Raw genomic sequence first — 13,444 nt, forward strand, 5'->3', positions numbered from 1 at the left:
TGCTAAGCACGCGCTCTGCCCCTGAGCTGTACCCTCCCCGCTGCTGCTTCTCATTTGAGTGGGCTTATTTTCCCCCATACTGGGGTCAAAGGAGCCAGGGAATGTGGCTGGATTTGTGAAGAGCCCAGGAATCTAGAAGATTCAAGGTGGAAAAGGTCACCACTAGGACCAGAGGTGTTCAGGGAAGAGAGGCAGCTCTCTTGACCTCAGCGGCTGACCCTGCTCCAGGCCACTGATCTGAGCTCCAGTGTGGGTGGTGCTTGGGCCGGCCTCCCCGAGGCCTGCGGCTCCTTACACGCCCCTCCTGAGCCCTGCAAGGACAGGCCCCAGTGCCCGGGGCGCTAGAAGCACCATTCATGGGAGGGGTGGAGGCCAGGCGACCAGGGTCACTGGGGTAGGGGGTCTCTGTGCTCACCCCAACCATCCTTTCCCTTCAGACACCTCTGGGTACCTCCCCAGAGTCTGGAGGGACACCTATGAATCCCTGGACTCAGGGATGAGCCCCCATGGGCATAAGGTGGTCAGTGGGGCAGGGAGAGAGCTGACGCCCCCAGTTTATGAAGTGGTGGAAACCCAGGGTGTGGTACAGGGATGGTCTTATTGGGGATTAGGTCACAACCCAGGCAAACGTATCCTCCTCTCTCTCTATGTCCAGCCTCTTCCACAGCCTTTCTTCTCCCCAGAAGTGCTCCCGGGGCCACAGAGTGGGTGAGCTTTCCCTCCCTCTGTCCTCGAGTCTCTTCCAAACTCAGCGTACCCTGCAGGAGCATCTAGCCCCTCCAGCCTGGGCCATCCCAGTGGTCTTTTAAGGGGCCTCCAGCCTCCGAACTCATCAATCCCTCCTCTGTCACGTCACCCATGGGACCTTTCTAGAACGTGATCCTAAGAACCTTCGAAGCTCAGCCTACCATCCAGAGAGAGACCTCAGTGCTGACCTCAGCCCACCTTTCCAACTTCATCTCCCACCACCGACAGCCCCCTCTTCCACTCACCAGGCTTTTGCCACCCCAAACTACTCACTGTTCTGTGCCTTCCTTCTAGACCCTTCCATGTTAACTCAAGCATCTCCCTAAGCCTTGCACAATGATTAGATGTTCAGAACCCAGAGATAAACAGGCCCAGATCCAGGTCCTGCCGCCCCTACTAACTAGGTGTGTTCTTTAAGCAAATTGCGTTAACTCTTGGATCCTTGGTATGTCCATCTATAAAATGGACACAATAATTCCTACCTCCTGGGGGTTATGGTGAGGCATCTATGAGATGGTGCCTATAAAATATGAAGCCTAGTGCCTGGTACGTGGAAAATGCTCAGAAGATGCTGGCTAGTCTAGGAGATGCCGCTCACCCAGTCAGCTGTGTTTCTCTCTCCTACTCTGAGCTGAGGAGTTTGCCAATGGAAGTGAGCGTAGCTCTTCTCTCATCTAGTCCAACCTCCACATTTTCCAGAGGAAAGAACTGAGCCCCTGGGGTTGGAAATGGCTTTCCCAAGGTCACACAGTGCACTGGTGTCAGAGAAGGGTCCAGAATTCAGATCCCCTGGGGCCAGCCCCGTGGCCTCTCCACTGTGTCCCACCACAACACCTGCGTGCTCTTTGCATCAAACCGCAGGGCAGCCCCTGTGCACTCATCTCTCTACTTTTAAAGCCTTCCCCCAGAAGGAATATCACGTCAAACAGTGTCCTCATAACTTATAGAGAGAGCATTCTGGGGAAGGGGTTTAAGTTAGTTGCCTCCATGAGAGTTCATGACACAGAAAGTTCTCAAAGGGTGGTGCCCCCTTGTCAGAGGAATCCAAATAGACCCAAACTGGTAACCACTGGCATGTCTTGATGGCAGGCGGTCCCTGGATCTCTTCTGGAAGGGCCTGCCGCTCACCCTGGGAAATCGAGCGCCCGTCTCCGCTGGCTGAGCACCAGAGGTGACGCTACCCCAGGTGTCAGCGGGTGTCAGCAGGTGTCAGCGGGTCAGGGAACCCAGTTCTTGGACAAGTGGGAGGCTTTTCTGGATCTGGCTGAACTGCTCCGTTCGCCCTGGGGACAAGCCCTGGAGCTGAGAGGTCAAGATTTGCAGAATTCTCCTTGGCTTTCTGGGAAGAGCGCAGACACAATTAAAAAACAAACAAGCAAGCGAACAAAACACAGTCCCTGCGAACTCAAAGTCCCAGAGGTCTAGAGACTTGGAGAAATTGGAAGGCTTGCTTTATAGGTTTCCACACTCTTAAAGTCAAAACACTCAGCAGTCAGCCCACCTGACAGTTACTTCTCAACTTCACTCTCCTGAGGGTGGGGCCCTTGGACACTCTCCGATGGAGAACTCAGAAAAACTCTTCTGCTCTATCCCCATCCCACGTGATGTCTGGCGGCGATGTCTGCTGTCCCAAAGTGGAAATGTAGCTCCCGGCGCTCGCCAGCCATATCACTTCCAGCCACCTCCGGCCAGCCAGGTGGGCACCTGAACCAGAAGGGACACCCTGCCATGGACAGTTCCCATGTTCCCTGGCCCTGGTCAGCATGGGGGCTTAGGGCACAGCCATTCCAGCAGGTGGAAGGAGCTCTTCCAGGAAGCCCTCTGCTCCCGGCCCTCTTTTCCATAATCCTCCCCCGTCCCTGGGAGACTGGGTCACTCAGTCCTTCTCCCTGGAAGAAGAGCACCGCCCTCTTCCGCCCCCGCCCCCCACCCCGGGGCCTGAAAGTCCTCTCTGAGACCACAGCCTTCCATTAAAAGCCAACTCACACATCCCTGCCCCTTTCCCTCCGCTGGATCCTCTCCCCTCCCCCGTCCCACCCCCACCCTCCGAGGAGCAGTGTGGCAAATCAGGGGCTACAGTGCCAGGGCATCTGGGCATCCCTCTCCCTCAGCCTTGCTCTGCCTGCTAAATATACCTCTAGGAGGAGAGTCCGGGAAGGAAGCGCCACAGACCTCGTTAACTCTTTCGCCTCCAGCAGCCACGGAGGGAGGGAGACTGGAGGGGGTGGGGCTGGCCATCTGGTGGGAGGGGCGCCCAAGGCCAGGCTGGAAGATCCCCTGGCCAGGCTCAGCTGGGGGGGTGGACCCAGGGGATGGGGACCTAGGGTCAGGGGTCAGGGTCGCCTGTGGGAAGACCAGCTGTGTCCTCACCACGTCCTCCCGGCTTTTGCCCAGAAGGAGGAAATGGAGGTAAAGGAGGGCAGGTGGGGGCTCTGTGGCTTTAACCTCACGGCAGCCATGAGGCTAAGTCAGTCCTCAGCCTGTTTTCTCCAGGGCGACCTGGAAGACGGCCTCAGCTCTTCTTTTAGGGAAAGGGTGATGGAGTGCCAGGTGGGAGGCCCCGCTTCTCCCCAGGGTGGGTCCCCTTTCTAGGCTCCTTGAGCAGAGATATGAAGGCCTGGGACGGCCTCACACGAGGAGGGGGTGGGAGTCTCATGCTGGCTCTGGGTCAGCCCCCATCTTCTCTTCTTTCCAAAATGGCAGGCAAGGGCCCCGGGATGGCACCTTCAACCTAGGCCTGCCTTCCAGCCTCCAAAGGTGCTCCCAGGGCCTCCCCCGGCCCTCCTGTCTAGACAACAGGCAGCATCGCTGGAGCCCCACCCTGGGTCCCCTCCGCCCTGGGTCCCAGCTCTGCTCATGAGTCACTGTGGGCTTTGGTAAGCTCCCTCCCTCCTCACCTTCCTGGTCCCCTTCCCTCCATCCTTGTCCTATGGGGCTGAGGCCAAGACTCAAGCTCCCTTAGTGGGCAGGATGGATGGGATGGATGGGAACCGATGGCTGGGGTGGGGTCCAGGTGGAACCTAGGACCCAGATGCACTGACTGAGACCCTGCGGCTCTGAACTCAGGCAGGCATAGCTCCCCGCAGTGGGGAAGGCAGGCCAGCGGGAGGGGCTGGCTGGACCCTGCCCCCAGAGGGTGGAGGGACGAGGGCGGTGGTGAAAGGGCCCTTCACATAGAGCCACACACAGGAAACCTTTCCAACCACCAGCACCATGTGAGAAAACTGCAGTGACCTGCGGCCCCTTGGCTGGCCAACCCTGGCTCAGCGGAAGGACGTGGCTTCGTGGCTTCAGGGTGGAGGAGAGTGACAAGGCGAACAGCTGAGCCCTCCCGCCCAACTGCTCCGGGCTGGCTGTGGGCCCGGGGGCAGGGCACCGTTTCTTGGCAATAACTTGGATCTGCCTACAGATCTGGCTTGAAGCCCCGCCCTCGGACTCCCAGGCCTGTCTGTCCATCCGGCCAGTCCTGCAGCGCCCCCTGCTGTCTGGGTCCATCGCGACAGGCCAAAGGTGAACTTGGCCCCAAGACCCTCTGAGGAGCCCCAGCCACCCAACTGGAGAAGGCGACAGGGCTTTGTGGGGGTGGGGAGCCAGGATCCCCATGTCATGACTCCCTCATGTCAAAGACAGTCCCGCTGTCCCTGCCAGGCCGTCTCTAACCTGGCCAGCCAAGCGTTTAATATAGTAAGTAAGTATAGTTTTGCTCTCTCGGGGACCCACTCCTCTGGGCCTAGTTACTGAAAACAGCAGATCCTTCAGAAGCCTGGCGGGAGGCAGTGGGGGGCTCTGGGGGAGTGAGACCTCGCCCTGGGAGCCCCCGGGAGTGCTGACAACCAGGTGAGAAAGCCTAGGAATGAGTGCAGAGAAGAGGGAATCTTCGGCAATGCTGGAAAACTGTGCGAAAGTTAAGCGCAACGCAGAATTTAAAAAATGCTGTTGGAAGCAGAGCAATAAAGAGAACACAGGAAACGTGGCAAACAATGTATGTATTCTCCTGCCCGAGAACAAATAAGAGTGATGGAGGGAACAGGGGGCCAGCCACCCAGTCATGATTAAGAAAATGAAGAAAACGCTTCTGAACGAGAGGATACTCTCCGTGTGAAACTGAGACCTATTAGATCAGACTCCCGGCGACTTCTTGAAGAAAGACATTTGTCTGCAGATACTTCTTCATTAGAATTTAATCAAAACCATAAAGACCTTCCAAGAATCCAGGAAGAAATGTTTAAAGATACAAGACTGACGTTGAATCCTGCTACACCAGCCAGAAAGAGGAGAAAAGTGGAGGGACATTTCCTATAAAGCTAAGAGAAAAATTACTTTCATCAAAAACTGGGTATGCAGCCAAACAAACACACCTTTTTAAAATAGCCATCACATTGTGGGCTGAACTGTGTCTCCCGAAATTTATCGATGGAAGCCCTAACCCCCACCCCTGTGCTTGAATTTGAATTTAAAGAAGCGATTAAGTTAAGATGAGGCCATGAGGGTGCGCCCTAATCCAATCTGACTGGTGTCCTTCTAAGAAGAGATTAGGACACACAGAGGGACACGAGGGATGTGCTCACAGAGAAGAAAGAGTTTGCGAACACACAGAGAAGAGATCTGTGAGCCAAGGGGAATGGTTTCAGAAGACACCAGTCCTGCCCGACACCTTGATCTTGGACTTCCAGCCTCTAGAACCTTAAGAAAATGAATGTCTGTTGTTTCAGCCACCCAGTCTATGGTCTATGGAGATGGCAGCCCCAGAACACTGATACACATGGATATAGAGACCTGAAAACAACTTGTCAACCAACTGCCAAACTAGCAAAAATCATATATAGACTTGGAAAGACGTGAGGTGCTAGAAAACGAACTGTCCTCAGATGTTAACAAAGGGTTCATGACGGCATCAGGTCCTCTGACAAATTGGAGGGGGGCTGTAAGGAAAAAACTTAGAATTCCAGAAAGGATTTCCATCAGCCAAGGTATTTCAGCAGCTGGGTTGGAGGCGGGAAGGGTAACCCACACCCTCGAAGGCTTGTTCTCCTCCAGAAGCCATTGAGAGTTTAATGATATTTAATGATAAATTAAAGGGGAACAAGAGCAGTTTGGGGGGGGCAGTAATGAGGTTTATTTACTCACTTGTTAATTATTATTATTATTATTATTTTCATTTTTAATGGAGGTACCAGGGATTGAACCCAAGACCTTGCACATGCTGAGCGCTGCACTCTGCCACTGAGCCACACCCTCCCCCTAAGAGCAGCTTTCAGAATCCTTTTCATGCCCATTTCAGCGGCGTGCTTCCTACAGGCATGATCTCTTCCTGTTATCAAAGGTGACCAGAGTGTTAAAAAGGGAGTGCTACCTACCTCATGCATCTTATTAGGGAAATATGATATTGGTTCCCTAGTCTGGTAAGTCCAGGACCAAAAAGTTGTAAGCGATGTAAACATCCCTGATGCTGCCCTTCCTCTAGTCTTCTGCACCTGAGACCACCAAGGTGCTGAGTGGACCGAGGGGAAGGGGCCAGGAACCGGCAGACATCGGGTCTGAGTCTCGGTGTTTCTCTCGACTGGCTTAGGGCCACCTGCTGGTCTTCTTGGGGTCCCTGCACTTACACCCCCTCCTCCTTAAGCCAGGAGTAAATGGGCACACCAAACGTGGGTCCGCTTGCCCGTGTGTAGTAAAGCCAGTCTACTGACCCCAGGTCATGGTGAAGGAAAGTGCAGTGTTTATTGCCAGGCACCAAGCAAGGAGTCCAGGCAGCTGGTGCTCAAAAGGCCCAAACTCCTTATTTGATATTTTAAGTTGCACAGAAATATATTTGTTGGAAAAAAGGAAAGCAGTCAACAAGACACAATAATAATAATAATGGAGTCATTAAACAAAGTCAAGGGCCTTTGGCTCCTCCTCAAGGGCTGGAGATAATGTTCTGAGCACACAGCCTTTGGGCTGTTTTGCAGAGACTGAAATCCCCACCAGGTGGAAGAAGTTAACTGCATGCTGCCCACAAGCATGGAGATCCCAGACCTGTTGGAACCAGAAGGTTGATATTGTGGACTCCCGATGACCTCACCACCAAACCCATCATAAGCATGTCCACGAGCTGATCATGCACCCCACAGCCCCCATCCTTCACCTTGTCTTTAAAAACCTTCCCCTGAAGGCCGTCTGAAAATTCAGGCCTTTTTGAGCACTAGCTACCTGGACTCCTTGCTGGGCGCCTGCAATAAATGTGGCACTTTCCTTCACCACGACCCGGGGTCGGTAGATTGGCTTTACTGCCCGTGGGCGAGACAGGACCCAAGTTTGGATCGCTAGCAGTGGGGGAGTCCACCCCGCCCCAGACCCCCTCAGGGCCAGCTGAGACCTTGCTGTAGCAGAAGAGATGGGACTCACAGGTCCTCAATCCTTTCTCTGAACTCTTGGGACAAGATGTGTCTCAAATTCAGAACTTTTCAGGAGAGAGGGAGGGACTTTGTGGCTGAGATGAAGTATCAGATGTCGATTCGAGCAGGAATGGAAGGGCAGATCCAAATCCCACCCGCTGAGAGCCTGCAGTGGCGCCTACGCTGCGGGACCGCACCAAGACAGATGTGTTCTTGGATCGGTTCTGGTCAGGTTTTGCCACTGAATGTGTTTGTGGCAAACTCAGGAAAAACAGTTTTGGTTTTCAGAGCTTTTTGGCATTTAGAACTATGGATAAAGGATTGGGGACCTGCCTTTCCCTCCTTCTAGGTGTGGCTGAAAGTTCCTTTCTGGACCTTCCTGCTGTGGGGAGAAGCAGAGAGGAAAAGTGCATTGATTTTGTACCCACTATGTGCCTGATACACATTGGCTCTTTTGCTTCTGTGACCCTATTAGAGGGTTGGGTGCTGGTGGGGGCCCACTTGGACCTCCCATTCAGGGGAAAGGTCAGCTTAGTGTGATCGAAAAGCAGAAAACAGGCTGCTAATGTGTTTACCCAATGCCTGGAGCAGGTGGGAGGTTCATCCGCTAATCTCGCCCAGCTGCCTCTCCCGGCTGGCGGCGCTGGGAGGAGAGGGGCTCAGAGGGGCCCAGCAGAGCCCCTCAGGGTCTCAGATCGGCTGAACCATCTCCCTTCCTCCCCTTGGTGGAGAAGAGCCTTCTTCACCGGGGGAGTGGGCTCAGGGGCGTGGCTGAGGCTTCCCTTCCTGCTCGTCTGGCCCTTGAGCTAGGCAGGCACTTCCTTTTCAGTCCTAGTCCTCAGCAACCATGAAAGCTGCAGCCCCATGGCTGTTCTGGGGCCTTGAACCTGTGCTGGCTCCATGGTGGGGAGTTCATCAAAACCATTCCAGGGTGCTTGAGGCCCCAGGGGTTGCGTCACCTCAGAGCTGGGGCTGTGGTGAATCTGAATCTGCTTGAGACCACTCCCTTTCCTGGGCAGCCCTCCCCCATCGCTTGGCCCAGCACGAGTGGTTCCTCCAGCCCAGGAAAGGCCTAGAGTCTTGCAGATTTCTTCCTTTCTCCCTGGCATTGCTACTGGGAGCCAGAGAAGTGATCAACTCAGAGAACGAGAGGGTTCCAGGAAGGGGTGGGCTGGAAACAATTCATATCCATCCATCCATCCATCCATCCATCCGTCTATTCATTCAACCAATATTAATTTAGCTTCCTGAGGAGGCACCCCTAAAGGATGGAGCCTTTCCTCTCACCCCTAGATTGCAAAGTAGGGTAGCAATAAAGTTTTGTGGACACAACCAGAAAAACCCCAGTACCTCTGGCCATGGGCCACCCCAAGCTCCCTGGTTGGGCTCCTCCTCTACAGTTCTGTCCCTTTAGGGAGTCCTGGGGGCTTCAGCACAGGCTCTGCCGCTGTGCCCACTGGCCGTGATCCCAGGGTGCAGGGAAGGTGGGCGTTGTGGATGACCTCTCGGACAGTGGCCCGGAAAGTTCTGCTGACAAAGCAGTAGAGGCCAAAGTTGACTGCTGTGTTGAGCATGGCCACCATGTTGGCCACGTCCAAGGCCAGGTGGACCCTCCAGTCCCGGTAGACGGGGGCCACGTACAGGTGGTAGAGCATGACAAAGATCCGAGGTGCCCAAAGGAGGGCGAAGAGCGTGGTGACACCCAGAAGGATGGCGGTGCTCTTGCCCACCCAGGGCCGCAGCCCGCTCTGGCCCCTCCTCCGTAGCCGGTAGATGATGGCCAAGTTGGCAACCAGGAAAACGCCACAAGGGATGAAATAGACAATGAGGCAGTGAGCCCACTTGAGGACCTCATCCATTGTGCTGGGAGGGTCTGCATCCCTCCACACGTCCAGCCACCAGTAGAAGGGGATGCCAGTCAGAAGGGCAGCACCAAGGACAAAGGCGATGGCCCGGTGCGTCCGGCCTGGGGACGAAGTGGCCCGATGGTGCAGGGGGTGGCACAAGGCGCTGTACCGGTCGATCGTGAGCAGGACGGCGATCCAAACGGAGGCATGGTTGGCAGCAAACTCCAGGATGTTAGCTGTGCGCACCACGGCCTGGGGCACCTCCCGGGCCAGCACGGCTCCCTGCAGGAGGAAGCCCACGAACACGATGACCACCTGGGTGACGATATCCGAGGCTGTGAGTGCCAGAAGGTAGTAATAGGAGGCCTTCCTGGTCCTGGCGGCAAGGCGGGCCAGTGCCACTGTGGTCAGGAGGTTGACTGACGGCAACCAAGGTCACGGAGGGGAGAAGTCGGAGGTGTTAGTGGCTCAGATTTGCTTTCTCATCGTCCCTCCCCACCTGCTGGCTCTAGCTTCTCTTTTCCTCTTTCCAGACCCTTCTTAAAACGGACTTGGTCAGGAAGGCTGAGCGGATCAGCCCTGCCCTGTCCAGCCATACACTCCAGGCCACTGTCTTCACCCAGGAGCGAGGACTCTGTCTTACGCACTGGCTTCCCTGGCGACAGGAAGGGATGGGCAAGTCCCCAGTTCCACCTGTTCTTTCCTGCGTCCCCACCCCACCCCGACCCCCAGCTCTCCTCTCTGAAGGCGGTGGATGGTACAGGAAGCTTTCAGCGCAGATGAGGGCAGTCCTACATGAACTCAGTCATCCTAGGAGAATGCCCACACCCGGGGGGTAAAGGGGGCTGCCTGCTCTGGTGAAATCTTGGGTTTAATTATTGAATACCCCAACTCTCGGCCCCTCACGTTTACCCACCACTATGCTTTGCTCCCCAGTGACCCAGAAAGGCAAGGGGATCCTTGGGGTCTATGATCCTGGGTCTCAGGGGTCAGCACAGAGGATCAGCACCCATTGAGTGAGGACCCCAATTTCTGGCCAACCCCAAGACTCCAGACCCCAGCTCCCCACTCACCAGGCAGCCCCAGGCCCAGCAGGATGCTATAGTAGACGACAGGGATGACGCCAGCCACGCACGGGGACCTCTCTGGGGTCTCCGGCCAAGGGCTTCCGAATGCCTGGCTCAGCTCACTGCCATTGGGTGTGGGCAGCAGGGTCCCTTGTGGCTGGCCAGCTAGGAAGGGCAGAAGGGTGGGTTAGAGCATCTGGTCTCTTCCCAGCCTGGTCTGGTAGCAGCCCCACCTTGACCCTGACCCTGAGGTCTTTATTCACCCCTGCTCCATGCAGACCCCTGGTCAGGCCCAGCCAAATGGTAACCCCTGTTGCCAAGTCCACCCTGCCCCAGTCCACCCCCTCAGTGGCCTGGCTCCCCCACTGATGGGAAAAAGTATTCAGTTGGGTTTCTGGCTGTCATAGAGATTATTCCTCCATCGCATTCCTCCTGGTGGAGCTTCAGCCTAGACAGCAGGGCCCTAAAACAGGCTGCTTGTCACTGTCGGTGGGTAGGGAGGGCGCTTCTGAAACAGGGGTTCCTGAGCTCCCTCCAGGTAGCCGGAGCCAGGGCGTCTGGAGTGGGGCTTGAGCAGCTGTGTTTTTCAGAAGCATCCTGGGTGATCTGGACTCAGGTAACTCACAGCAGCAGCACTGCTCTATGAAACAGCCACCCCCTCGTTAAGGAGAACTGTTTCTAGGTTCCTCTCCTTTCTATACTAAAGACCATCCACCTTCTAGTACCCCTGGAGCTGGAACGGCCCTGATTTTCAGATGGGGATGCTGAATCAGGAAGGGTAAGGTGACCTGCCGGCGATCACACACAGCTGGCTTGGGACCAGTCTGGGATGCCGACAGCCACGTGCTCTGGGCCCTGCCCCTCCTCAGCCCACACTTAAGGATTTTAGGTTTCACCTTCCAGCTTTTGATTTTTTTCCCATCTGCTTCAAGCTCCCCATCCCCGGCCTCCAGATTCCTTACTGGCCCTTCCATCTCACGCTCCCTGCCCACCCCCTTGCTAGGCGCTTTACCTGTTACTGGCCCCTCAAGCCTCATGCTCCTGGGTCACCCTCTGGCCTTTTCTGGGGGTTCTCTGCTGCTCCCTCCCAGCATCGCCAGCTCTCCAAGTGGTTGTTTGCCCCACAGTTCTGCCAGCGGTGCTGAGCTGGCGGCAGTCGGTGCAGAGAGGTGGGGTGGTGGGAGGAGGGAGGAGGAGGAGGGAGAAGGTGGGGCTGAGGCTGAGGGGAAAGAGCCTGTAACATAGATGCGGCCTGGAGCAGACGAGGATTGTGTGGGTGCACAGGCAGGGAAGGGGTGAGGCTGGGAGGGAGGCCTTGGGGAGAGGGCAGCGTCGGGGCTCTGGAGAGGCTGCCTCGTGCTCCAAGAGCACTCTGGGAACTGGCCTGGGCTCAGTCTGGCAGTCACACCCTGGTGGGGAGGACTCTGGGGGCAGGCAGAAGCATCCCAGGGAATGACTCTACGGACTGCAGAGAGGAGTGGGGGAAATCAACACCAGGGAGGGAGAGGTGAGGCTGCCCTGGGCAGGGCCCACATCTGGAGAGAGGCCTCATGGGCCAGGTTTGAGGGTGTCCGCCCTGCAGTGGCTGTGGGTGGTGGGACAAGAAGGAGGCTACCGAGGGGCTGCTGGCCTGGAAGGATGGCAGGAAGCCGTGCGCCGAGCCAGCCGTGACCGCCAGGAGAAGTCTGACCAGGCTGCCAGCAGCGCTGGGAAACCAAGACCCAGTGGCCGCCTGCAAGCTGTTGTTTTCCTGGCCCTGGTGAAATGGACCATCCTTCAGAGAATATCAGTCACTGGCAAATAAACACCATCCGGCGCGGCCAGCACTCCGGAGAGGCTGGAATCTGCGCCCAGCCAGCTCCCCCACCCCACGCCGGCAAGAGTGACCATTGCCGCCCACAGTGAGCACCCAGGACACTGTGTGGATTGACTCGGAGGAGAGCTGAAGCCCACGCTCGCTCTCTGGGAATGTCACAGAGCCGGTTTCCAGGCTCCCTAACTAAGATCCCACCTCTGCGGCTGGAGCTACCTGGACTCCCACCTCCAGCCTCACCTCCGCACCCACGCTGGGGACTCAATTTGCTGCCCCCTGGTGGCCAAGTCCTGACCCTGCAGGCCTCCAAGAGCCTGCCTTTGGCCAGGTCCCCTGCACTGCACAGTGGGACCAGGATAGGCAAGACCCACTCAGGTCCCCAGGCAGAGTGTATGGGACTCCAGCTCCAGAGAGTTCAAGTAGCACAGGTAATTCCTCAGGGTGCCACCTCCCTGCACCGGGAGGCTGTGGGTGGGCAAGGACCCACTTACAGCCATGGGTGAGGGTCTCTGCCAACATTTCCTGAAGACCTATCCTGTCCTACACGTGTCACCCTTGAAGCAGCCCCACAGGCTAACTCTGGTCACCTCTGTTTCACTCAAGAGGAGATCGAGGCTCAGAGAAGTCCAGCAACTAGGCTAAGGCCACGGAGCTAGTACGTGGTGGTTTGAATTTGAATTCAGTTTTGTCCCTCCTCCAGAGCTCCAGAAGAGCAGGCATTCAGGCAGCCAGAGGCCACTGTGAGCTCAGGCTTTATGGAGGAGCAGAAGCAGGTCCGGTGGACAGCACTCCGATGGGGAAGGCAGTCCAATCGAGGGAGCAGCATGACAGAGGTGCTGAGGAGGACAGTGACGGGACAGCCCGGCTTCAAGGGAAACTTTCAATGGCGTGTGTGTCAGTTTCTTCCGGGAATGAGTCCTCCTTGTTTATTACTGCTATGCCCCCTAGTACATGTGGCCTGGGACCTAAACTCACGAGTCCTGCTTCCCCAGGCTCAGTGTTGGAGGGCACCCAAGCTCAGGAAGGGAGACGTCATAGGCGGAAGGGAGGCCGCAGCCTGGGTGGGGCTGGGACTGTGAGCCCGCTCCTCCCAGGTGGGTGTTACCGGGGTCCTGCACTTGACCACCTACTCTGCAGATTCAGAAACTTGGCAGCCTGCCCCAAGCTTGCTGTTTTAGCACTAGAGATTCCTTGCCCCACGGGGATCATTTCTGGCTACCGAAATAGCTTCCCAGAAAAGACAGTACGGGGTTGTAGAAAGAAATGTCAAGCAGAAAAGCGGCATTTGAATTCCGGCGCTACGCTTTCTGGGTCATGAAACCTCAGACGGGTTACGTGGGGAATGAATACTCCTGTCTTGGGCTCGGGTGGGAAGTAACATATCTCTCTGGGAGTTGTTCAGGCCCAGACTTGCTCTCAAGGAATTAAGAGTTTCCAGATCCACAGGGCAAAATAAAATGGGCTGCCTCAGACCTTCCATCTCCAAGATTGTGCAGGGCGAACGCCCTCTCGTCTCTCTTCAGCTCCAAGACTTTCACATACTTCACGCGCACATACATGCATGCACATGCATGCACACATACACACCACACA

The 13,444-nt window shown here is 56.2% G+C and overlaps 1 protein-coding gene across 1 annotated transcript; it reads right to left on the reverse strand.

Annotated features, from left to right (window-relative positions):
• Positions 1–8,518: 8,518 nt before the first annotated feature.
• Positions 8,519–11,145, reverse strand: GPR142 (G protein-coupled receptor 142). The gene is made up of 3 exons (XM_006176033.2): positions 11,051–11,145; positions 10,045–10,203; positions 8,519–9,390 (listed from the first exon to the last, which is right to left on the reverse strand). The coding sequence occupies exons 1-3, from the start codon at positions 11,073–11,075 to the stop codon at positions 8,519–8,521; spliced, it is 1,056 nt and encodes a 351-aa protein (XP_006176095.2). The 5' UTR covers positions 11,076–11,145.
• Between the last annotated feature and the right edge of the window lie 2,299 nt (positions 11,146–13,444).

The sequence above is a fragment of the Camelus ferus genome, chromosome 16 (genome assembly GCF_009834535.1).
Source record: "Camelus ferus isolate YT-003-E chromosome 16, BCGSAC_Cfer_1.0, whole genome shotgun sequence".
Lineage (NCBI taxonomy): Eukaryota > Metazoa > Chordata > Mammalia > Artiodactyla > Camelidae > Camelus > Camelus ferus.